The 25,205-nt window shown below is 35.6% G+C and overlaps 1 protein-coding gene across 1 annotated transcript in view; it reads left to right on the forward strand.

Annotated features, from left to right (window-relative positions):
* The first annotated feature begins 969 nt into the window (after positions 1–969).
* LOC119789505 (cell adhesion molecule 2-like) overlaps positions 970–25,205 on the forward strand; it is a 192,142-nt gene continuing 167,906 nt past the window's right edge. Inside the window, 1 exon segment of the mRNA XM_038294418.1 lies at positions 970–1,295. Within this exon segment, the coding sequence (XP_038150346.1) occupies positions 1,235–1,295 (61 nt within the window). The 5' untranslated portion in view covers positions 970–1,234.

A 25,205-nucleotide genomic window follows, 5' to 3' on the forward strand; every position in this document is an offset into this window, starting at 1 on the left:
TTATTGCGGTTTGAAATATATTATATTAGAGTATTTTTTACTCAGGGAGCAAACCAGGTGTCAGTGACGGGGCCCCTAAAAGGTCGGGGGCCCCTAAGCAACTGCAGTCTCGGCTTGCCGATAATTGCGCCACTGACCAAAGCTATTCTGTCATTATCCTGGCGCTGGTGGCTGGCTTGATTGCTCATTACATTCACCTGTTTAACTCTGCCCTGTTTCTCATCATCACTTATCTTATCCACCTGTTTCCAGCTCCTATATATAGTGTTTGTTTTCAGCCACCAGTGCCAGATTATTCTCACCTAGGTGAGAGAAACAGTCCAGGTTCTGTAACCACCAGGATCCAGGAAAACAGTGCAAAAACACAGCAAACAGAGCAGACAAGGGCAAGGTAAAAAAACGCTCAGAATCAGGATAACAGACAGACTTACTTGAGGGCTAGAGTTACTCTTACAGCAGCTTGAATAATCTGGCACTGGTGGCTGAAAACAAACACTTTATATAGGAGCTGGAAAACAGGTGGATAAGATAAGTGATGATGAGAAACAGGGCAGAGTTAAACAGGTGAATGTAATGAGCAATCAAGCCAGCCACCTGTGTCAGGATCATGACATATTCCTGACATTTTGAATTGAAAAAGCTTCCTGGATGGGAAGCGAAACGTCTTCAAACTTGGAAACCAAGTCCAGTGGATTGTTTTTCATTTTTTTGGAATATGACCCGGATGACTGAAAATCTTCATCAACATTTGCACTGATAATATAAGAAAGAAAAAAACAAAACAAAAAACAGAACAATAATCTACAAAAAAAATATATGCTTTATGTCCGAAAACTGATGTAAGAAAGTAACTATGTCCTCAGTGTGATTGTTTACCAGCGATCAGAAGTATTTCAAGGTGTTTTCATTGGTGAAGCGTCTTCATTAGTCAAAAAGCGTGGGCGGGACTCTATCTCTCTGCAGCGAGTCAAAGTCAAAGCAATAAAGGGAAGCAGGAGCTGCACTTTGCCGACGAGCATTTCTGCCGTCCTGCTTCAGCACAGTCACCACTGCCCCCTCTGATCAGCCAAAACACGCAGGGACTCCTGAGTTCATCAATGTAACTCGGGTCAACGAGAAACTGCACCGTTCAGCTGGATAAGTCCAATCCCCACCGAAGAGAGAGAGAAGAATAAGAAAAAAAAAGGAGAGAGTGGAGTGTTGGCGTAAAAATTGTGAAGGAAAAGAGAAGAATATGATGCTCAAGCAGCACCTGATCTTCATCCTCTACAGCCTCTGTTCAAGCGTCTTTAAAGGTGAGCCCCGCTTTGGATGGATGGATGGATGTTAATGTTGTGCAGACGGGCGTGGTGTGCGCAAAGCTGGAGGCTGTGTGGAGTGTTAAAAGATCATTTATGCTCGCCGCACACTTGGGTGCAAGTTGTGTTATTCAATGCAAAATAGAGGCAAAGAGAGTTGGTTCGCCTTTAAAACGGCGCTGCAGCAGTGCGCCGCTGTCTGCTGTCAGAGCCAAGTGTGCTGGAATGCCTGGAAGTTGAATTGCGCGGCGCAGTGGGGAGCAGAATGCGGCTACGCAAGTTTCTGCGTCGGGAACAACTTGGATGTCGCCTAAGTGGATGATTAGTTCTCTGTTTCTGTGCTCAATCAGCTGAGTATTTCTTCGCAAACTGATCCAGGATGCAGGAGAGGAGGCTGGTGTCTTGTTTGTTTAGTGGATGATCACAACCACAGGCTGCGCGCAGGTTGATTTTTAGGGATTGTGGATTTGCAAAGATGAAAATCGTCCTTAATGCAAACATGGGTACATTTGGTGAGGGTGTATATTGTGCACACTGTCTAAAGAGTGCATGTGCATCTCCAGCATGGTGCACAGGGACAGCATCGTGCACAGACGCAGGTGAGGTTGCGTGACTTGAAGCCTTTCAGCAGCTCGGTTTGGATGTCGCCTCTTGACAGCAGCCCATCTCCCCACAGACCGTCCCGCTCCTGGACACGTCTGCGCAGCCACCGCCCTACAGGCGACCAGCCTCCTCAACCCCCTTCAGAGGAGCTGCTGGTGGTGCCTTCAAAGTGCTCCATATGACAAATGGTCAAATTAATCCGCCTTCCTCTTTTAATAAAAAAATCCCACATGACATTAATGACATTGTCATTGCAGATTTAGTGTAAGCCATGGTGTAATGAAAGTGATTAGAGCAATTTTAACTCACAGCAGGAATGATTTAGACTAATTCTACTCAGGAACCCAGTTCCCCACATTTAATCCTGGGGGTCACTAATAATCGTGGGGTGGCAGCACAGAACCATAAAACCATAACAGAGGCTGAGAAGTTTTGCTCTACTGTTAAAAATAAATTGACATTTATTATTGGACCTATATAGGGCAAATAAATACATTCATTAACCAATAATCACTTATTATTGATGGAACGCAGTGAAATTTGTATCCTCTATTGAGTCCATATAAAAATGTCAATAATATAAAACAGTGCCTGTCAAGGGGACCTAATAGCTTACCCACATTAGAATCAGTTTAGTAAATACTGAAAAGCGTGTTGGCAATAAGTCGGAGACGATAACGACACAATCTGTGTTAGAATTCACAAAATATTTATATAATATGCCTTAATGAATGCTCGTTTTTTTGGAAAGTCGCTGTCAGCAAGTCTTGCCTCATCTAACAGAGCTGTCCAACTTGAAATGCCATCATCTGTTAGGCACAGCTGTGACCCGAAAAGACATCCAACCACATCCACAGTCACAGCTTGCCTAGAGACATGCCCCTTTTGGACACGATTATGGTTTTAATTAAATAACCTTGGATGATTTTTGCAAATTCCATCCATCCATCCATCCATCCATCCATCCATCCATCCATCCATCCATCCATCCATCCATCCATCCATCCATCCATCCATCCATCCATCCATCCATCCATTTATCTGATTATACTGAGATGTTTTAATTTTATTATTATTATTATTATTATTATTTAATTTTATTAAAATGATAATTGATGTAAAACTTTTTTAATCCATTACAAATAACAGTTTTTCTCTCTCTGGGCTTAATGAAATCTAACTTTGAAGCACTTCCTCTGGCTTTGCAAGTTATATCAATAGGGGCGACCATTCTGTTACCAACCGAAACTAAATTCAATAAATCTCTCTCTATGTCATTTGCAGAGTTAAGATTCTTAACTTTTGCTCCTATAGCCCAATCGATTCACACTTGTATCATTGCATTCTTAAGCATGCAAACTATACTCTCAGATAAAATGATTTTAAGGACCACAGACTTTAACCTCTGTCAGCCGTGGGATCATTGACTACCGATATGGGGATATTAGCATAGCTTTAAAGATTTAGTAAAACTGGCATTAAAGGGATTTACTAAAAAGGCAGACACCATCAAATGCCATTTAGGGTATGGAAATAGCACAGCAGCAGCAGGTAGAAAAAGATGAGCTGATTTTAGTTTTTATTTTATCATATCAAATAAAAGATATGCCTTGTAGTCTTAAAATCTAACAGGATTAAAACAAATGCTATTCATTCATCGTATCGGAGACATGATAAGAATCGCTGGTAATTACACTAGGGCTGCAACTAACGATTTTTTCGTAAATCGATTAATCTGTCAAAAGGTTCAGCAAAGGTTCCTTAAAGAAGACGTTTTTGTGGATTTAAACCAAATGAAAATAAAGCTTTTCCACTGGAGGAGTTCTGGTTAGAGCATATTGATAGACGAAAAAGATTTTTATCTTTAATTCTAAATGTTTACACATTTTTTTTTTTTTTTTACAAATTTGGTATATTTGCTGCTGAAAGTGGGTGGCTCTGTCAGCTAAAGACACATTTTACAGTCCCTATACTCCAGTTAACAATTAATCGCTTACTAAATTAGTTGACGATTATTTCAATAAAAGAATTAATCATGATTTATCCGATTCATTGTTTCAGCCCTGAATTACAGAGACTTATTTTGTTCAAAATAAGCCCAACTGTATTTATTAGCCTTTTCAAGTCCCCAGTGGTTCCAATTCTGTTCAAGGCTTCATTACCATCTTCTTCAAGAGCATCGTACTGCAGGGGCAGGGAGCCGCCATTTTTACAATCAATGGCGGACATACACGCTGGAAGTCAGTAGGAGTGGGTTTAGCCCTCAGGGGAGAGAATAAACCAAGGGTATCAAATGAGCTTTTGATATTGAGTATATTGACTTTATGTTGGGTTTCTAAAAGTTCTGCTGTGAACTTTTTCTTCGTTTTTGACGGAGCTTTTTTTGAAGTGTCTAAACATCTCTACAAACAGCAATCATCAAAATTATGTAAAAAAAAAAAATAGATTGTGAGGTATAACTAGTTCAAACTTTGAATTGCGTCAAGTTTTCACATAAAGGAATTTAACTAAAAATAAAACAACTAAAAAAGAGCTGAATTAACTTATTGCGTGCACTTCCAGTATGGATTGTTAAAACTGGACATATCCTGTCTTAAATGGATGCCTCTGATCTTCTTTGACCTTCTGCCCAAAACAGTGCAAGTATATTAAGTCAGGGTAGCACTAATATTTGGACTCATCTGAGGAAAGTTTTCTGCATCAATTAATCGTTTTGGAACTTTTCTTTTTCTAAGTTTGCTTGCAAAACAAAACACACCTTTGAGTGGAAGATGCTACTGAGGGAAGAAGGCTCTGAACTAAATATCAGTATCATTAATGTGTTTAAATTTGAGCAAGGAGAAAAATGTTATTTATATAAAAGGAAAAATGTTTTTTCAATTTAATGAACACAAAGAACAGTACAATAAAAAGATAAAAAAAACACTGTTCTTTATTTTATATGCCCTGTATTATAGAGTGGTGAACATATTTATTTAATCCAGTATTAAGCATAAACAATTGTAGGGATTTCTATACCTTTTTTATACAATTTACAGAATTTAGAGCTTCAACAGAAATTGTGCCAGTTGTGAGGTTAAAAATAGTTATCAGAAAGCTAACCTACTTGGCTCCAGATTTTAGTTCATGAGAGGAAAGAGAAAGAACGGGGCCCATGAAAAAGGTATCTTGTCCAGAGGCTGTTTCAAGATAGCGCCCACTTCAAGGGCTACTTGAAATATTAATGATATGAGGGTAAAGTTTAGATGCATGAGGTGCCAAGGCCAGTGCTCCAAAAGTATAAATCATATATGTTGCTTTTTAAAGATGTGTGAAGTAAAAAAAAACAAAAAAAAAACAACAACAAATAAGAGTATTATAAGAGTATTGCACTGAGACAAAGGCACCACAATTACCCAAACATGTTATTATAATTATTTGAATTTTTAATCTGCTTCAAGTGTGGACTATTCTGAAAACATTTGAGCAATTAAATGATATGAGCTGGGTAAGAGGTATTCAGATTTTTATTGAAGTAAGGCAGCTACAAGTACAATGAGCATTCCAGTGGGAATAAAGGCTTGAAATATTAGCAACAAAATGTATTTCTCCTAAGGCCCAGTCTTTATCTGGCATTTCCATTCTTGTGCATAAGCAATCGGTTTGGGGTTTGTGTTAGGGTTGTCTCCTCAGGATTGTCCGAACAGTTTATGTATCATTGATGCATATTCATATAATTTGTAAATACAGAGACTAAAGGGAAGCGAAAAGGGGATGAATGTTAGGACATATTAGTGCCTATTTGGCAAAGAATATAGACAGAGATATATTCAGAGACACAGAAATTACTTAAATCCTTAAAAATCATTTTTCAATAGATAAGATCAATAAGATTTTTTATGTCTATATAGGACACACGTACAGTATAAAACAAAGGGGAAGCTAAGAGGGAAGAAAAATCGCTCCTACATCAGTACACCTTATGGTCCATAGCATCCTCTGGTTTCTCTGAAGTCATGAGCAATTTTCAGAGAAACCATCTTCTCTAGCAGACAAACAAACAAATGGGACTGAAAACATAACCTCTTCAGCGCAGGTATAAGGGAGCGGATCTACTGAGCGTTCACAGCCTAATCGACAGTTAAATTGCAGTGCGCCACATCACATACTGCAGCGATTCTGTAGACAAGACTTCAGCCTCAGCAGCTCTGTTCATGCACCATAATGCTGTGAGTCATTTCACACAGACTCATCCTTTTTTTTCTTCTTTGTCAAAGAAATACACTTACTATTTTTGCTTATGTGACATTCTGAAAACCTATTTATAACTTTAGCCCATGTAGCGGCACGCTGTCCAAATATTTAAAATGTCTGCTTGACAGACTTTATTAAACTTCTTCCATGTGCTGCTGCTCCATGGAATGTGCTTTTACACCCATATGTGCACAAGTGTAAACTTGTGTCAGTTTGTGAAGTGTTGGAGTATCATTACACCATCAGAGCATATTTCACCAAAGGCAGCTAATGAAGACAGCAGACAGACTTGTCAAAGAGAGTTATCAGGTAAGATGGCAGGCATGATAGTAATGCTAATTAGCCATGTGGTGAAGCCATACCCACTCTCTTTGCAAACCCCTTGACTGGTTGTACATGGATGTACATCTTATGATCTGCCTGTTACTTTGTTGGATGGAGTCTTTGGCTTGATGTGATTTCCCTTCTTCTTAAGTGTTTCATCAATTTCTGTCTTACGGAGCCCTAAAAGCTGCCACGCCACCAAGGGAACTTTCCTTTTGTTTGAGCATGGTGCCTTTCATCAGGTTTTATCTCATCGGACATGTCTGCAAGAGCAGCCTGGCAGGTGACATTTGGGTGTGTGTTTGACCATGATGTTTAGGGGCAATAATGAATCTAACGGAAGATAAATAAAAGGTGAAAGTCTTTTCTCTCATATCAAATACACGCATGAATAAAACCCCTGATAAGAGATCAAACGTTACATATTCAATATTTTTCACAACACCTGTTAAAAGATTGGCTCCTTGATTGGAGATGGGATTGAGACTAGTCATTAACAGCTTCACTTACAAAACTGGTAGTTGGAGGTTTTTAAATATTGATCTGAGCAAGACCCAAACATTTTTTGTTGTTGTTAAGCTTGTTAAAACCCTAACTTGTTTGCAGGCTTTTGCAGCTTCTTAGCAAATGTGGTTTGGAATTATTTATCAAAGGATTGACAAAGGAAACTTCAGTAAATACATGAAGTATATAAAGAAACCCAAAAGATCCCATGGACAGGGCGACATTTATATGAATTCAATGATGCACTATATAAAATGATCAAACAGGCAGAGAATGACGCTTGTAAATCATTAAGTGATGCAGCAGGTTCTAAACAACATGCATCTGTGCAAATTTGCTGTGCTCATTTTTAATGGTTGTGCCAAAACTACAGTCAATTAAATTCTCTGCAGCCTTTTTCCTCAGCCTCCATAGTACAAACAGCTTTTGTCTAAGAATGTGATTTTCTAGTCATAATTCACACAGCTGTGCTTTAAGACAAATGGGTTGCTGTAAATAAATGCATAACGCCTTAATTAAGTTGAAGGAGACCGTTTTAGAGCAGAGACATGATATTGGGATGGTTCATTTTTTCTAAGGAGATTTAATTTTTAGATCAACAGTGACACAAAACCTCAAGTTTGTAGACATTTAACAACTGTTTTCTTGCGACAAGATGGTTGTATATCAGCTGTATTTCTGCACTGCTAAACAATTCCAGAAAAACAATAAAAAAAAATCACAATTTTTGTTAATTTACTGTTGTTAATTTCTGTTCTGTGAGCCTTGGGTGTCGGTGATCGACTGATCCTGCTGACTTTTTTTGCTCTTATAAAATGGTATGAATGGAAAAGGATTGTGATTTCATAAAGCCAGTCTTTCAAAAAACAAACTAAACTATATAAAAAAAAAAAAAAACATTCCTAAAGTCTTCCTTAAATGAGACTGATACCCTTTTGTGGGTAATATGTTTTTATCCCCACAAAAGGGTATCAGTCTCATTTAAGGAAAACAGTTCCTTCAAAAGTATTATTTTGGTACATTTTAATTTTTGTTTTTTGGGTAAGGCAGTTGAGACTTGCAGCCTGCACATTCACACTTTAATCAGTCTGAAAACACTACAAACTATTCAATCTGCTAAAAGAAGTCAAGAGGATCAGCATTAAATCAGGCATTGCCTCTTACTGTTCTTGTTTAAGCAATAGTTGACTGGTTAAGAAGTTTATCTTGAATATACTGAGAAGCTGTCATTCTCACCATTAGGCTGCCTGATTCAAAAAGGATTGGAACGCTTCTTAAATCAGCATAAATATGAAAAGTGCCAACTGTCTCGGTTGTTCACTTAAACTGCGAGATTGGGCATACTTTCAGACTAAATCGGGTGCAGCAGTCCGTATTTTGCTTTTCTCTTCTTTTTTTTTTTTTTTCGTGTGAAAAGTGAGTTCTGTTACAGCTTGGATCTGAGTCCAGCCAATGTGAACCATGAAATGCCAGACTGGTAGACGCAGGGAGCCTGTGAGATGTGTGGCTGAGCACATCTCCTGTGGGTTAGAATAATCAGTCAGCAGGAATAAGCTGGCTGAGCTGACGACAAGGTATGGAGGAGAAGGGAGGTTTACGTTCAAGGATACCCTTTCCCCACTGCTGAGGGGGTTAGCTTATCCCTGCAGAATTTCTCCTACTTGCCAAGTGCTGGCGCTGGTGCTATATGCAGTATGCCACTGCAAATGATAATCCAGTAAAAAGAACCAATATGCTGCAAAAGAGCCAGCACTGCCCTGCCTTGCTCTCTGTTGACAGATATACATCTGTGAGGATAAACCCCAAGCTAGAGGCAAATGTGCTCAGACAAGTTGGGAAGGGGGCTTTCAGATTAGCAGCTCACCGCCTCAGCGCCATACTGTGTGATGTCAGTGTCCCTTTGCCCTGCTCTTTGTCATCCCACATTTACACACCAAGCACCTTCTGAGTGGCTCTAAGCTCAGCATTGAATCTAAAAGACTGTAAGGCAATTACAATATAAAAGATTATTTTTGCCCATTCCCTGAGGAAAAGAGGTTTACAAACTTTTCTTTTGCCGTAAAGCCTTCGTATCTGATATTCATGATATGCTTGCTGCTTCTTTTGTTCCCAAGACATAGCAGTTAAAGCAGTGTTTATACGTGTCACACTTTAAAGTCAAGAGATGTATCCTGTATTCAGACGGCGTCATGTATCCAACATGCTGTAAAATTGCTTTAAAGTATAAAGTTGCCTTAGTTGACTGACTCACTAAATCTAAAAATTAGCTTGTTGTGTTAAAATGCAAAGATACACCTGGCTGTTAAATAACAATTTATAATTCGTAATATTCTTACAAAAATGGAAAAAAATGTGTTTTTTTGTGTTTGCAACAAAACAATTCTAAAAAGTCCTCATCAGCAGTTAACCTTAAATTTTTGATTTAGATTTGAAATGGCTTATTTCAAAAAGCCTAAAATATAACATGATAAGAGTATACATTTTACAATATATTTTCTTTTGCAATTAAGGTATATTCAAACATTGTTTGACAAAACTTAATTGTCAATCACAATTATCTGTGCCAAAAAGATGTCTTCGGCATAAATTTAAAGAATAGGTACAAACATTTAAATCACTTTCAATTAGAAATTTTTCGTTAAAATAGTAAAACATAGATAACTAAATAAAACAATTACTTAAACATAAGCAATTATATATAACTGCCAGGGGTGTGTATAACGTATTTAATTGTAAATAACGATGTAATGTAAAAAGCCTTTAATTTTTTCAGAATTTATCAAATTAAGCTTCAAGATCATAAAATACTTTAAAATATATAAAACTGAGAGCTGAATAAGCACTCTTAATAATTTTTTTCTTCTATAAATTTATAACGTACAGACTTTTCAAGACCATGTCAGAACCTGAAACATGGAGGAGGAATGTTGTTCTCAGTACTAAATGAGCCTACATGTAAAAGCATTAGATTTCTTTAATGCTACAGTCATATATAGACATGTTTGGAATTTGCTGAAATTATTAAAGGGGATTATTAGAAGCTGTGAGGCATGTTAGGAAGCAAAGCCACTTAATGTAACCTGCCTAGGCATTGCCTTTGCACCTATTTAGATACGTTGAATTGTGCAGAAAATTTAAGCATCTAAATAAGTAAAACATAAACAAAAGAACCCAATAAAAATTGCCAGATTCATTAAATGGAAAGCTGTTTTGTTAGATGTTATTTAAAGTTGGATTTATAAAATTTTAATTGAAAGGTTTAACAGATTCTTTTTTAGATAGAGTTCCACTTCTAACCAAAAAAATCTCCTATCTTTGTTCATTTCCGTTTTAACTTTATTTTTTGAAATCCACACATCATCAATACTTAACCATGTTTCTCTAAATACATAAAACATGAAGGGCATTCATTTTTTTAAGATTACACTTTTTTGGCTTTAAACTTTTACTTATTATTTGATTTTGCTTTCACTGTTAAAGAAAATGGCTAAAGTTGAATTGCTTTTGATTTTATCAGCTAAACTTATACTTTACGGAAACCTATTAACAGAAATAAATGTTTGATGCAGTACTTTTTTTAGATGTTTTAGAGCAAAGGGAACCTAATACACTTTCCTACCATTATTTTTATTTGTGAAACAGTTTTTCTATTTTATTTCACTTTACATTAATGCTTCACTTAGTGTTTGACAATAGCATAAAATCCCCAATATATTATGCTGTGGATGTAACATAAACAAATATACACAAGTTTATTAGACATGCATCTTTGTCCAAAACACTTTTTCTTAAAAGAGCACAAAATATTATCAATTTAAATGTTTGTGTTGGCATGGCTCCACTCTCAGATTCATAATGTAATACAAGACGAACAAATGTGTTTTTCCTTTTTAAAATGGTTGAATATATATGATCAATTGAGATAAAATTTTTTTACCAAGCCATAGTTCCTGTAAACACTTATATGTGTTGGCCTAGTCGTTTTAGCAGTGTGCTTGTGCTCTGAGAAGGTTGCAAGTTCCCGGTTTGATCCACACAGTCATTGCTCCCCGGGCGCCACACAATGGCAGCTCACTGCTCCCTAAGGGGTTGGGTTAAAATGGAGAGAGTGAATTTCCCCTTTGCGTTACAATAAAAGGGATTTACATTTATCTATATGAAGTATTTTACATTTTTTTCTACAGACTACTTTTTATAATAGCCTTATAAAAGCAGAATTTATGTTTAAAATATAACGTAGGTGAAAGTTAAAGGAAACCTTTGAAATATGAAAATGGAAATATGAGTGTGAGAATATGAGAGTTTTAGCTGCAGGTCCTGGAGTGAACCCTGGTGGTAGGCGTGTGTTCTGAGAGAGGTTTGTGCATTCCCGACATTACAGTATTGTGTCTGAAATGAAGCCTATACTTCATTTCATTGCTGTTTGCAGAGTTGACCTTTACCATTCTCTCTTGGCCTTCATATCTGTTGAAGTGGGCTATTGCCCGACTATGGATGAGCCTGTAAATCTCATTTACTCTGTGGAATGATCTCCCTTTTCTCCTTTGCTGCAGTCGCCGAATAAAGTTAATATTTTCTCTTTAGAAATTGCATCAGTACACTATTCTTTGACCCAACAGACAGGTAATCTGTTAAGATATTTTTATCATAGTGGGCTTTGTACTCCAGAGAAGTTATACAACTAAAGTTTTATGTTGTCTTTTCAAAAGCTTTCTCGTTATATGTCAGTGTATATAGCCTGAAAAGCAATTAAATACAAAACTGTTGGTGCCACAGTACAGTATATACTTTTTTTTAAACTGCAGTGAATTTATCTGTGAATAAAAAAATGATTCTGTCAAAAGTCTGGTTGGGGTCTTTGATATTTTGCCTGGAGGACTTCCAACGAGAAGTCCAAAAAGACATTTGTCAAACTGTTTTAAGATTCTCCCAGTCTAAGGGAGACAGAGGCATTTCTGATTTTGTTAAAGAGTGCTCCTTCTGCCTGTGTCTGAGGTGTCAGTTTTCTCATTGTATGCCCCCGCATCAACAGTTGTGAAATTTTTTCATCCTCTGCGACAAATCGGATGTGGGGTGTAAGAAAGTGTGTTATGTGTGATCTGCAGGAGTCTCAATGAATAAGATTTTGAAGCCCTGTATTGATAAATGTTGGAAGATCACTGTATCATTGTTCTGGAACAATCTTTTGGGGTAAATTAAAAGTAAAATAGACACAAAAGAAAAGAGATTGCATTTACCACACACATATGAATAAAAAAATCATTACTTTCATGTGCAGCACCATAAAGGTGCTGTATTTATGTTTTGTATTTATGTTTTCTTTCTGTTTCCAGCCATATGGACAGCGTTTGTCAGAAAACAATGATAGAGAGAGATGTATTCAGTCAATATACAGTCCCTTGCAAAAGTGTTCATCACCCTTGGCTTTTTAAATGTTTTGTTACATTCCAATCTTTAAATTTAATGTTTTTTTAATTCAAAATTTTAAATCTTGTAGGAATCTGCACAAAATAGTCTAACTTGAGTTGATCACAATAAACACACAATAAGCACTGCCTGTCTACACGACACGTATTCAGCCATTTGCTATAAAGAGACACAAAGTTGTTGAGAAATACAAGTCAGGGTGTGGTTCTTAAGAAATATCCAATTATTTTATGTTTCTTCAGACACCAAATCCATCATCTTCAATTTGAAAGCACGTGGTAATGTAACAAACATCCCAATAGAGGGACGGCCTACCAAAATTCAGAGACTTAGTTAAAAACATGATTAATCTGAAAGGCAGCATGGAAGAAAAACATGTTAATGCAGTTCAAAGTTCCATAGCGTAGTATCTGTTCATAGGACCACGCCAAGCTGCAAACTCCATAGGGCTAAGCTTTATGAAAGACAGCTCAAAAAAATGCAATCACCTGGTGTTATAAATAAGAATCTATTAAGAATCTAGCTTTGAATATCATTGTTTTTAAGTGGAAAGAAAAGAATGAGTTGGAAAAGTTTTACCTTAAGATAGGGAGAAACATCCCAGTAACAAAATGCTATTTGTAGCTGCAATTGCCATAAAAAGAGGCTCTAAAAAGGATGAATTCAGAGTGGTTGAAGTTGACACTCTAATTTTTTTTAAATTTCATCATTGTATATGTTGTTTACTTCACAGTAAGAAAAAAATTACATCCTACAAGTTTCAGGTGTCTTTTGTAAATGGATTTGCAAACATTCTCAAACAATCCATTTTCATCCTAAAACATGAAAAGTTTCAAAAAGAGTAAACACTTTTGCAGGCATCTTAAATTTTAAATAAATGCATTTATGCTTTTTGTAATAATAATGATAACAATAATGACAATGATGTATTATTATTCTAATTTAGGACTATAGGCTCGCAGTGGTTTCCTCTGAAGGTCCATTAAAACTGACCATCTGATATAACATACATTCTTTGGTCCTTTTGAGAAAAGCTGCAGTACCCAGGAAAAAAAATCCATGTATACAGAGAAAGTATGCAAATCTCAAAATACCCCAGCCAAAATCAGTAGCTTCCTGTGATGTCATACAGCTGCATCCAGCAGAATTTTTAGAAGGACACATGATGAAATTTTAATCCACTGTGCATTGCTTGAAAAATCTTGAAAAAGGCAAAAATTGAGTCTTTTTAGACAGTTTTATTTTTAATGCCAGTATGTTCTCGAATGTGAAGCTTTTTTTCTTACTAGAGGAGACATGGTTGGTCTCCCTTTGTCCAATGCCTTGTAATTTCAGTAGAGAGTGGTCAAGCTTAAAAAGCGGTACTTCTGATCTACAGTCAATTGATTGTTGCATCTTTAGATTTAAACATAATGCCAACATTTCTCCTGCTGTTTTTCTAATTTAAAAAGTGTTATTTTGAGATCGTTCAGAACAATTCATTTCGTAATTTATGAAAAGAATTACATAATTATAATCTAGAGAATAAAACATGTTACACTGAAAAAAATATTGCATTTACTTAATCATATTTAATTACTTTTAACACATTTGTTTTATGTTCTATCCTACTAACATGAAACAATTATGTTAAAATAACTAAATAGGAAAAAGTAAATGCCAAAAACTGTTGTATTACCGTATTTTTTTCAGTGTAGACTTGGATAAAAAAAATAAAATAAACTCATTTGTTAACTCTCCAAATAAAAGTTGTCCTACATTTTCTACAGTTTTTTCAACAAGTAATACATGGCAATGCATTTGACAATATTTTTTGTCCAGTAATGTCAACAACATTCCGTCCCAAAGTTTTAACACGTCAATTTACAACCTTTTTATTGTTTAATGCAGTATAACACAGAAAGTCCCTCAGTTTCATATTGCCAGCTGGATTTCACATCACTTCATTTCTCTGATGCAAAATGTCTGTCCTCATAAAGGCCCTTCAGTCAAGCAGCCAGGCTGGATGAGCTCCAGATAGAAAGACTATCTTTGGAAAATTGATGGCTAGCTGGAATTCAGGGACTTGTAAGCAAAATAATCTTAGGCAGCGTAGTTCTTCATTGTAGGATCAGAATTTGAGTAGTAATATTAAGATTTGATATGCCTTGCAGATCTTCATGAAGGTTAGTAAAAGGTTGGAGTCATGGGCAGAGAATAAAAAAGATGTAAACTATATTGACACAAATATTGACCAGTATAAGATCTTCCAAGTATGACAACGCTGAGTTGAAATACCACAGTTTCATGGTTTTAAAAATTAAATTTTAAAGAAAATGAAAAATATATTTATAACACAATGGCAGTTAAAAATAACCTTTGCTAGATGTATGTATTTGAATTTAATTTCATGATTCATTCAATTGACAACGAAGAAAGACCAGGTTGTCATAAAGCCCTGGCTATCAAATCTACATATTTATATGTGCATGTTGTCTAAATTGGTTATTGGTCTGCAAAATATACATATTGAATAGGTTGAGCAGTGGTTCTTTATTGCCAATATTATAGAAAACTACTTGATAATGGTAAATACACAAAATGTTCCCTTCTTCCCTATAAAGCACAAAACCCAGTTCTGAAAAGAGCATATATTCTATTATATCCTATTTAACTTTTGTATTTTTATTTAGGTATTTAAAGTATTACTATAATTTAAATGCGGTATTTTGTTGTCATTGTTTTTGTTAATCTACTAACAGATAGAAAAATCTAGTCTCTCATATATATATATATATATATATATATATATATATATATATATATATATATATATATATATATATATATATATATTATATTAAGTAATGTCAAAAATATTCCATCCCATAGTTGTAACACATTAATTTGCGAGTTAGAACATTACGTCTGAAAGTATCACCTTGTTGGGGTGGCCATAGAGGTGGCTACTGATTGGCCATGTCCCTCCTTAAGCTCCGCCCCTGCCACCCATTCCTTCAGTTTTCTCTTTCTCCATCTCGTTCTTCAATAGTTACAGTGGGTTCCAGGACTTTTAGCTGCACTGTCCCAAAACACTGGTATTCCTTCCCTCCAGACCTCAATTATTTATTTCTCTTCAAATCAAATCTCAAAACCCACCTTTTAAAACTTGCCTATAAACTCACTTCATTTGTCACACTGCTGTATTTTGCTGTTTTTAAACCTTTAGATCAATTTATACAGAGTCCTTGGGTTTTTTGAATGGCACTTTAGATTAAATGTATTATTATTATAGAAAACACTTAATGAATCTTGATGCAAAATATTGGTAATGTCTCAATTCTCCATGACTATTATGTCACTAAACTGGATAGGAATATACAGAACTTGCAATGACAAAATGTTATATATATATATATATATATATATATATATATATATATATATATATATATATATATATATATATATATATATATATATATATATATATATATATATATATATATATATATATATATATATATATATATGCATATCATTTTTAAACCTACTTAAACCTGCTTAAGTGAGATGCCATCCCCTCCTAAGAAATAACTTTAGGTTAAAGACTCAAAAAGCACAAGCTTAAGCTCTTGCATGTTTATACCCTTTTATTGACTTCCTCTTTAAAGGCTTCCCACAAGTCTCAGCTAAAGCTGGAGTTCAGATACTGAATGCAGGCATATTTGCAAGTGAAGGTGGGGATAAAAGCGCTGAAACTCATGTCCTCATAAAGAGAGATCAGCAGTGTGTACGGGAGCTGCATACCGATGCAAGAGATGCCAATGCTCCAAGCCAGAGTGCACACTATGCTGGAAAAAAAAGCCTTAAGCTGAGAGCAGAGGGATAAAGGAGGAGAAGGTGAGAAGCAGGAAGGCACACAAACTGTGTAAATCCGAGGATGTGTCATTATGTAAGGTATCTGCCATTTCCTTTACCTGCTGTGACTTGAAAATGCAAAAGGGGTTACCGCAATTATATGTGAAAGGTTAACTATTACATCTGGCATCACAGCTTTACCATCTTAACACTTACTTTTGATATTAGTAGTTTGACGGGATTATTTTTGTATAGGTGTATGCATACTGATATTTATGGGGATATAATCTTGAGAGAAACAAACCATGTAGGGAGATATCAGATGAGTGTTAAAACAGACATCAGCAGTTTTGTAGCATTTTTAGAAGATTCTAACAGTCAGAAATTATGTGCACTACGAATATTTTTCTATTAGTTTTACTCTAAGGGCCAATTTACACCGAATGTATTCAGAGTCAATGATCACAATAGATCTGATTTTTTTTTTCTTTCTTTTGCGTCACATTAAATTGACAACACATTCATTTTGTAACAGTTTAATGAAGATGGCGGTATGTTAGACACAAAATCCCAGTATTTTTTTTTTTTTGTCAGGGCTTAATTGATGAAATAAGAATGTAAACTGACTAGTACTGTAAATTGATATGCAATAATTAGAAATTTACAGATAATTTCTACTTTCAGGATTTGGTAAAACGTTGCTGTTCCAGTTTAAGAAGCTTTTAATTTCTCTTTAAAAACTGCAATATAAGAACACATCAGAAAAGTGTTTAAATAATAATAATGTTTTATTCTAGTCTAATATTGACAATCTTTGGTATTGATTCATTTGTACTGTTACACCGTTAACAAGTATACATCGTAGTGCCAGAGATATTCACCCGTCTGCCTACATGTGAACTTGTGTGAAATCCCTTTCTAAATCTACAGGGCTTAATTTGATGTTGGTCTACCCTTTTCAGCTTTAATAGCCCTCGTGGGAAGGCTTTCCACAAGGTTTAAGAGAAGTTCTGACCATTCTTCCAGAACATTAGTATGGTCAGAAACTAATGCTGGAAAAGAAGGCCTGGTTCACTGTCTATGCTCTCAAGGTGTTTTGCTGACTTGAATTCAAGACTTTGGGCAGCACAGTAGTTTTCTGCTTCAACACAAACTCTCTCACATATGCCTTTTTTTTTTTACCTTGCTATGTGCGTCAGTCTGTTTTTATTGTGATAATGGAATCTTTCAGAATGTCTTGATATGCTGGAGCACTAAGATTTGCATTACTGCAACTACATGGCTGAGTCCAGCTTTTAGAAAAAAGCTCCCACCCTAATCCCCTCTGCAGCAAACGCAATACAGTCAGGAGAGTGACTTTCTCTTGTTAACTGCAACACTTATATTCACCATTAGATCACCACATGGAGATATGTGTTTTGTTTCCCCAGAAAAGAAAAATCTAAACTCTGGAATAGAGTAACAGCATACATTCAATGTTTTGCCTTCTACTTGAAGAGGAAGTTTTAGCTTGTCAATGGAGAAAAGTTTTCCTGAAAACATAGAGCTTGATGGTGTGTACTGTATTACATAAAACAGTTATGCACCTCAGTATCATTTTGGGGGTTGCTCATTGCGCAGTGGGTAGCACTGCTGCCTTGCAGCAAGAAGGATGAAGGTTTGATTCCCAGCCTGGGGTCTTTCTGCATGTAGTTTGCATGTTCTCCCTGAGCATGCATGGGTTCTCTCTGGGTACTCCGACTTCCTTCGAAATACTGTCCAAATACATCACTGTTAGGTTAATTGGCTTAAATTAGGTTAAATTGTCTTAATTCTCCTAAACCTGGTTTACAAGTTCAGTCCACGCCCAGAGAATGAAGTAGGATCCAGCTGGTGGGCTGCCAACAAGATGTAACAGGCACCACCCAGAGTTTCCCAGATGCTGCAGCCCTGGAGAACAAGCAGGAGTCTGAAGCCAGATCAGGCAAACAGATCAGAACAGGAAGGCTCAGAGGTCCGGGAGGCCGAGGCCAGGTCAGCCAAACAATTCAGACAGGAAAAGGCAGGCTCAGTGGTTGAGAGGCAGAATAGGTCAAGATCAGGAAATAGGAAACACCAAGGTACTCTAAAAACACTCTCATCAATGACTTGAGAGAACAGATTAGCTGCCCTCATGACCGGATTCCATCTTCCCTCTCTTGCGGGAAAAATCATTGGCTTCTCTGTGTATTAGACTAAGGAGCTAATAGTGGATTTGAGGAGGACAAAAACACCTGTGACCCCTGTTTCCATCCAGGGGGTTCCGGTTGACACTGTGGAGGAGTATAAGTACCTGGTGTACTTTAACAATAAGTTGGACTGGACTAGAAACACGGTCTACAAAAAGGGCCAAAGCCGACTAATCTTCCTGAGGAGGCTGAAGTCCTTTAACATCTGTGGGGCAATGCTGAGGATGTTTTATGAGTGTGTCGTGCTAGCACGCTCTTCTTCGCTGTCACATGCTGGGGCAGTGGGCTGAGGGTCGCTGAAAACAACAGACTGAACAAACTGATCAAGAGGGCCGGTGATGTTGTGGGGGAGCAGCTGGACACCCTGATCATCGTGGCAGAGAGGAGGATGCTGTCCAGGTCTCAGTCCATCTTAGACAATGACTCACATCCTCTCCACGACACACTGGTCCAGCAGACAAGCTCCTTCAGCAGAAGACTCTTCCTACCCAGATGCACCACAGGAAATCATTCCTACCTGTGGTCATCAATCTATATAACGCCTCCCTCAAGTTATTCAGCCCCACCCGTAATTGACATTTATGCACTATTTTTGCACGCAACGTATCACTTTACTTGGATTTATCACTTTACTTGGATTTTCACTTTATTTGGATTTAGTTTTTACATATGCATAGATATACCGTAAATTCTCTAATATTGGCCTGTATTCCATTAGTGGCTGGGTCTCTAATAATGGCCTGTCTCGCTGATGGCGGAGGTAAATAATGGCCGGTCTCTAATACAGGCCGGGGCTATAAACGTTTTTTCTGGGCATACCTCAACATTATACTTGTGGTAGTAACATACAAGTACCACAGCCCTGCGCTGCTGGACGACAGGCCCTGACTGCTGCCCGTCTGCGCGAGGAAGAAAACAGACACGCAGCAAAACATGAGGAACTGTACAATAATGAACTTGTGATAGAGACTGGCGCGAGTGATGAGGAGAATACAGGGAGAGATGAAGAGGAGGAGGAAACTGAGGAGCAGGAAACTGAGGAGGAGGATTAAACAGAGTTGGAGGATTTTTATTTTTTTTACTTTACACCAAGCGAGACAATTTGAGTGAGCGAGGAGGTGTCTAAACCTGTAAGTTGCTTTTTGTTATAAAACAGCCTAATTATCACCATGTATGGTTAAGTGTTTACATTGCACTAGTTGCACTACTGGTATGTTTGCTACGTTTTTTTTCCACTGGAATTTAGCCTGAATTACAGGTAGGCTATTTGTTGTTAAATTTCTGTATACCGTTATGGTAACTGTTCTTGTTCAATAAATGAACCTAGTGTTTTATAGGTTCAAATAGACACAAAATCTCATTTTTTATTCATTCCACTGGTAGTCTGTTTTGCTCAAATAGCAATAGAGGCCTGTCTCTAATTCTGGCCTCCTTCCAATAAAGGCCTGGACCGCGATGCACTTGAGTGAAATAAAGGCCCGGGCCTATATTAGAGAATTTACGGTACGTACAGATATATATACAGAAGAGCTATATGTGTATATATTTTATCTCTTTTTATTCTTATTTTTTTATCTTTATTATATTGTATAGTTGGATGTGTGTATATATTATATAAAACTGTAACTGGAGCGTGTAACAAAAGTAATTTCCCTCTGGGATTATTAACGTATTTCTGATTCTTATTCTGATTCTGTATAGCTTTCCAGAGCAAAGTTGGCTTTGGTTTAAGTATTTTCATGTACATTAAAGACATTTCAAATCTGTGTTATTTTAAGATGGTAAAAGTTTGCTTTGTGATAAGAGATCTCACACAAGCCTTAAGCTTAAGTTTTTAAATTAAACCACCAAGAGATTTATCTACTGTAGGTAAGATAATAAACTTATTATAAACTTTTCATTTAAAAATCCTAAACCCTCTCTTTAATGCGAAAACCTTATAAGATATAGGATAAAAATTATGTGTTAATCTATGTGATGATTAGTACACAATTTTAAGTATTGCTGCAGAAAAGACAAAACTAAAAAACTTTCCCAAACTTAGCCCAAAGTTAACTTTCTAATCAATGCCAAATCATTAAAGTGAAAAAAAAAAAATAACAATAAGCTCTGAGTATTAAAAGAGATGCACAAGGTAAAAAATATCCTGCAGGTGAGCTGATAAGCCAGGCAATAGAAAACACTGATCTATTTTTTAGAAAAAAAGGGGCACAGATATTTCTACAGAGGGTGCAGATTTTTAAGTCTCTTACATATTCCATCAATTTTCACAAGGCTAGAATTGCTGCAGGTATTTATAAGAAAAGTTCTACATGCAGTTGTATTTCAAAAACTGGCTTAACTGTACTATATAGTATAATATACTGTTAGTGAGCTTCTTTTCACTCGTGATTCAAAACATCTTTGATTTATTCTGGACTATGACCTTGTATCTGAAACCCAAAATTTAAGATATTCATAGTTCTACCAGCAGCAACATAATAGAAACAGCTATGCATCAACAAAAATGCCAGAAATCGGGATTGACAACTTTCCCGTTGGCCATAAGCAGGCCAAATCTTAAAAAATATGATTTGTTTTTATTCAACATTTTCTCTTCTATTGTTTAAACACTAACCAATAGACAACACTTTAATACCCTTTTTTAAAGGTTAATGAAAAACTTGCAATATTTACGGACACATGTTCTGATGTGTAGATGGGACTCATTATCTGTTGGAATTAAATTATCTTTGAAAACATGAGTCATATTTCAATTTTTTTATAATGCCTAAAATAAGAATATTTAATTGGTTAAGATGGGAATCTGCTGATCAGTATATAAGTAAAACTGATTTTTATTTGAAAAAAAAAAAAAAAACAATCACTGCATTATCACCTTCTACTGCTTTTGTTAATGTAATGAATGAGGACCTGATTTAATTGCATTGAGTAGGCATTACTTTATAGTAGTTGATTTTTTTTTTCTATTTTTATTAAATTGTTTAAGGATAAATTGAACTTACTTAATTGTTTTACATTAACAGATTCTGATGAGATACATTAATTATAGGATGTTTAATATAAAGAACAGGGTGAATGTAGACATCTATAAAAATCCTTTCGCTTTTTCCGCTATTTCTACTGTCTTTCAGAAATCACAAAAAAGAAAGATAAAGTTAGAGCTGAAATAGCAGGATATGAAGTCAAGAAGGAGACCACAGTAAGCTCCTATAATGACCAGTCTGGATAGACCCTGGACTCTACAACTCTGGGATGATTATACATTTAGTATCCTCTAGTGTGAGGACATACAGTCTGCAGCAAGTGACCTTATCCACTAGAGATGTAGCATCCCCCAGATAATGACTATTCTGAACCCCAGGAGCAGGCCTCATCACCCCATAAATACAGGGACCATATGCACTCTCAGTAGAAAGCTACAGACTGTAACTTTTCAAATGGACACGTATTTGTTGGGGGTGCAGATTGTGCTGTGAAAAAAAATAATAAATACATTGGTTCGGAACAGAACGTTGTTTTAGGCTGTATTTAATTTATACTAGTCTAAATGACAGACATAAAGGATTTTTCATCATTGATATTTATAGTGCAGGTTATTAAATAATGAAACTTTGTCTTGGTTAGGAAAATTTGGCAAATGACATGAACAAAATCCATTTGTTATTAATGATTTCCTACAGAGTGATATAAAACAAATGTGACTAATATACATATTTGGTCATCCACCAAAATGATGTCATAAAAAAAGCTAATATATATTAACAAATGCCTGCCGGTGGGTCAGGTCCATTATAAATAAACATGGTTAAATTTACAGAAAGCATTTTAAGCTTGAAAAGGAACCTATAAAAAATTTAGATCCTCGTTCTTCGCGGGGGCAGAACAGAACAAGAGGGTTACTCATCTCAATAGTTTCCCTTCAGTCTGAATAGTGAATGTGGGGCCCCACTTTTCACTCGATTCAGAAGCGGGCCTCTGGACAAAATCACTTTCCATGGTGCTGACAAACCAATAGCTTCCATTGTTCAAAGCCACACGCTTCAAATAAGATTTAAGGAAAAGAACTATACGTATAATTTGAATTTTATTTTATTTTACTTTTTTGAAGTTATATTGGAATTTTTATTATCCTTTTATATTTAGCTTTTTGTTTGGAGGAAGGGGCACTTAGTAGCTTTTTCTTCTTCATGCTTCTTTTCACTCATGAAAACAACATACAATGTGAAGCTATACATGAAAAAAGAAATTTACATGACTGAAATGAAAACAAAATGAAGTTGAAAAAAGAAATAAAAAATAAACACTGAAACTGATACTTGTTTTTAATACATGAGGCTGATTTCTAAGGTGTAAGTGGTTTCTTAAATACAATTTACATTTACTGTTGATAGCACAAAATTAGCCCAGTTTCGCCACAAAAAAATACTAAATTTTATTTCTTTGATTAAATTTCTGTGTGCTAGATTTGCAATAGTTATTAACTCATGGGGAAATTAAGACAAACAGTTGTATGTGAGTCTTTCACAACAATATCAGCACAGACAGATGCATTGAAAAGTAAGCACATTTCTACACTAAGCCCATGTGTGTGTAATTAGTTCCCTGTATAAAACAATGCATTTTATAGATGTATTTTGAATTGAGAGGAGCTGAACATGTATTCTGCTTTAAAAATTTTTGGACAAAAAGCATCTTTTAGACTAATGAACACCCTTTACAAGCAGAGGTGAAATAAGCCGGAAACGTTCAGTACTGCATTCCAGTAAAAGAATTGCACATCTCTGTGATGACCTACTTCCTAATGTCATATATTTTGGATTCCTTTAGTGCCATGAACTTCTGTACACAGTTACATTTGAGATTCCTAAAGTGTTTTTGACATATTTTGAAGTTACTGATTAAGTCATATCAGTGGTAAAATCCCTACAGCTCACTATTGGGTTTATATGTTTTTTTTTTCTCTTTTATGTAACTTAACAGGAAGAAAGCATAGTTTAAATATCTTTTCACAAGGCATTGGTCAATATGAGAAAAAAAAACAAACAAACATGATCAGTCATCTTCCGGTGTTTAAAATTTTTTTTGAAACTGGCTGATCTGTAGTGGGCCTCAACACATCAGTGTAGGGCAGAATTGTGCTAATCTACTGTAAGGTTTTGCATCTCATTAAAAGAAGGAAAGCACTTTAAAACATGCAAACATCATGATGTGATTGTTTTATTTAGTAAACTATTGAGTTTTAAAACCTCATTGCATCTTTACACTGTTAAATGGGCCATGACTAACCTCAACAAACCTCAACAAATACATTAAGACGGTTCAATAATAACTAGAAAAAAAAAAACAAAAACAAAAAAACATCTAAAAAGGAGAAAAACACAAATCATGGTATCCTAGACACTTTACTGGGCACATTCTGAATTACTCATACTTTTTCATGGCAGGAGAAGAGCAGCTACAGATATGTTGGGTTTAAGATATTTTTGGCTCAGCACAGGCTTTGCAAAATTTATCCCAGACTGATGAGCTTTAGCTTAGATTTTTTTATGTTTATAAGTAGCACTGAAAACCAAGCTGCCTTACTGATAGATCAGTTTAACTCAAAAAACTATGCAGATTATAAATGACCTGAAAAACTATCTATACCTCTGTTGAAATCAAAATAGATTACTGTGTAGCCTGATAATATTACTTTACAATATTCTCAAACCATCATTAAGTGTTTTTTTTTTTTTTTTTTACTTTCCTGTTTACTTCTTTTCGTCTTTCAGAGTTAATGTTTATAACTAAGCAGTAAATTACACAGAAAAGCTGATTACAAAAAATGATTACAAGTAATGTAAATGAAAAGTACTGATTATAGTCTTAGGTGCACTACGCATAGTGAACAAATTAGAGTATTATTGCTAAGTAATTCAGTCCAGTCACTACGCAGGATGTTTTCAAACCCTTTTTCTGTAAATGCGGATGATTTTCTGCATACAGCTCATGGAAACAACACATTTAAAATTAGAAAAGAACATCAGACAAGTTAATAAGCATTTTTATACTGATATTAAACTCATATAATCACATCTCTCTATATGATTATAATATATATATATATATATAAATATATGTTTGTAATTATAAAAATATATATATAATTACGTAATATATTTCAGGTTCACTTTACTGGTTAGCTGTTATTGTTTTCTTGAAATTGTGTAAGTAATTGTTTTTTTTAAACTTAACACAGTGTATGTCTTACTTTACACAGATTTCATTTGGATGTGAAATTATTTTTAGCTACATTTTGTTCAAGCAGCTAAAGTTTAAACTTAAATTGCATTGCTGTGCAGAAAAAATGTTTTTCAGAGCAAAGTGGCTTCATGTAAGTGGGACATTAAAGTTGTTGACAGATCCTTTCAGGCACAGAGACCCAGCTGTTTCATATGCCTAACGAAGGTGTGACATTTAAGGGGAGATCATTTCATTCACATCATGAAGTCTTAACACACATTTTATGTGTAGTGTCAAGAAGGAGCTGTAACAAGTGCTGCTCATTGTTTGGCCTTTGAAAATCATAAAAGGGTTTAAAGTTCCTTTCTTTAACAGGGGAGTAAGTGGCTTATTATTACTGCAAATTAATGGAAACCATAGAAACGCTACTTGCAATTTGCTTTCTTTAAGTCACATTTCGTAAAATGTTCTATTTTTTTTTCCAGTAATTGTCCCAATGCTTTGGATTGCACAACATCTTGATGAAGAACACACTCAAGTGCAA

The sequence above is a fragment of the Cyprinodon tularosa genome, unplaced genomic scaffold (assembly GCF_016077235.1).
Source record: "Cyprinodon tularosa strain WSP-4 unplaced genomic scaffold, ASM1607723v1 ctg34, whole genome shotgun sequence".
Taxonomy (NCBI): Eukaryota; Metazoa; Chordata; class Actinopteri; order Cyprinodontiformes; family Cyprinodontidae; genus Cyprinodon; species Cyprinodon tularosa.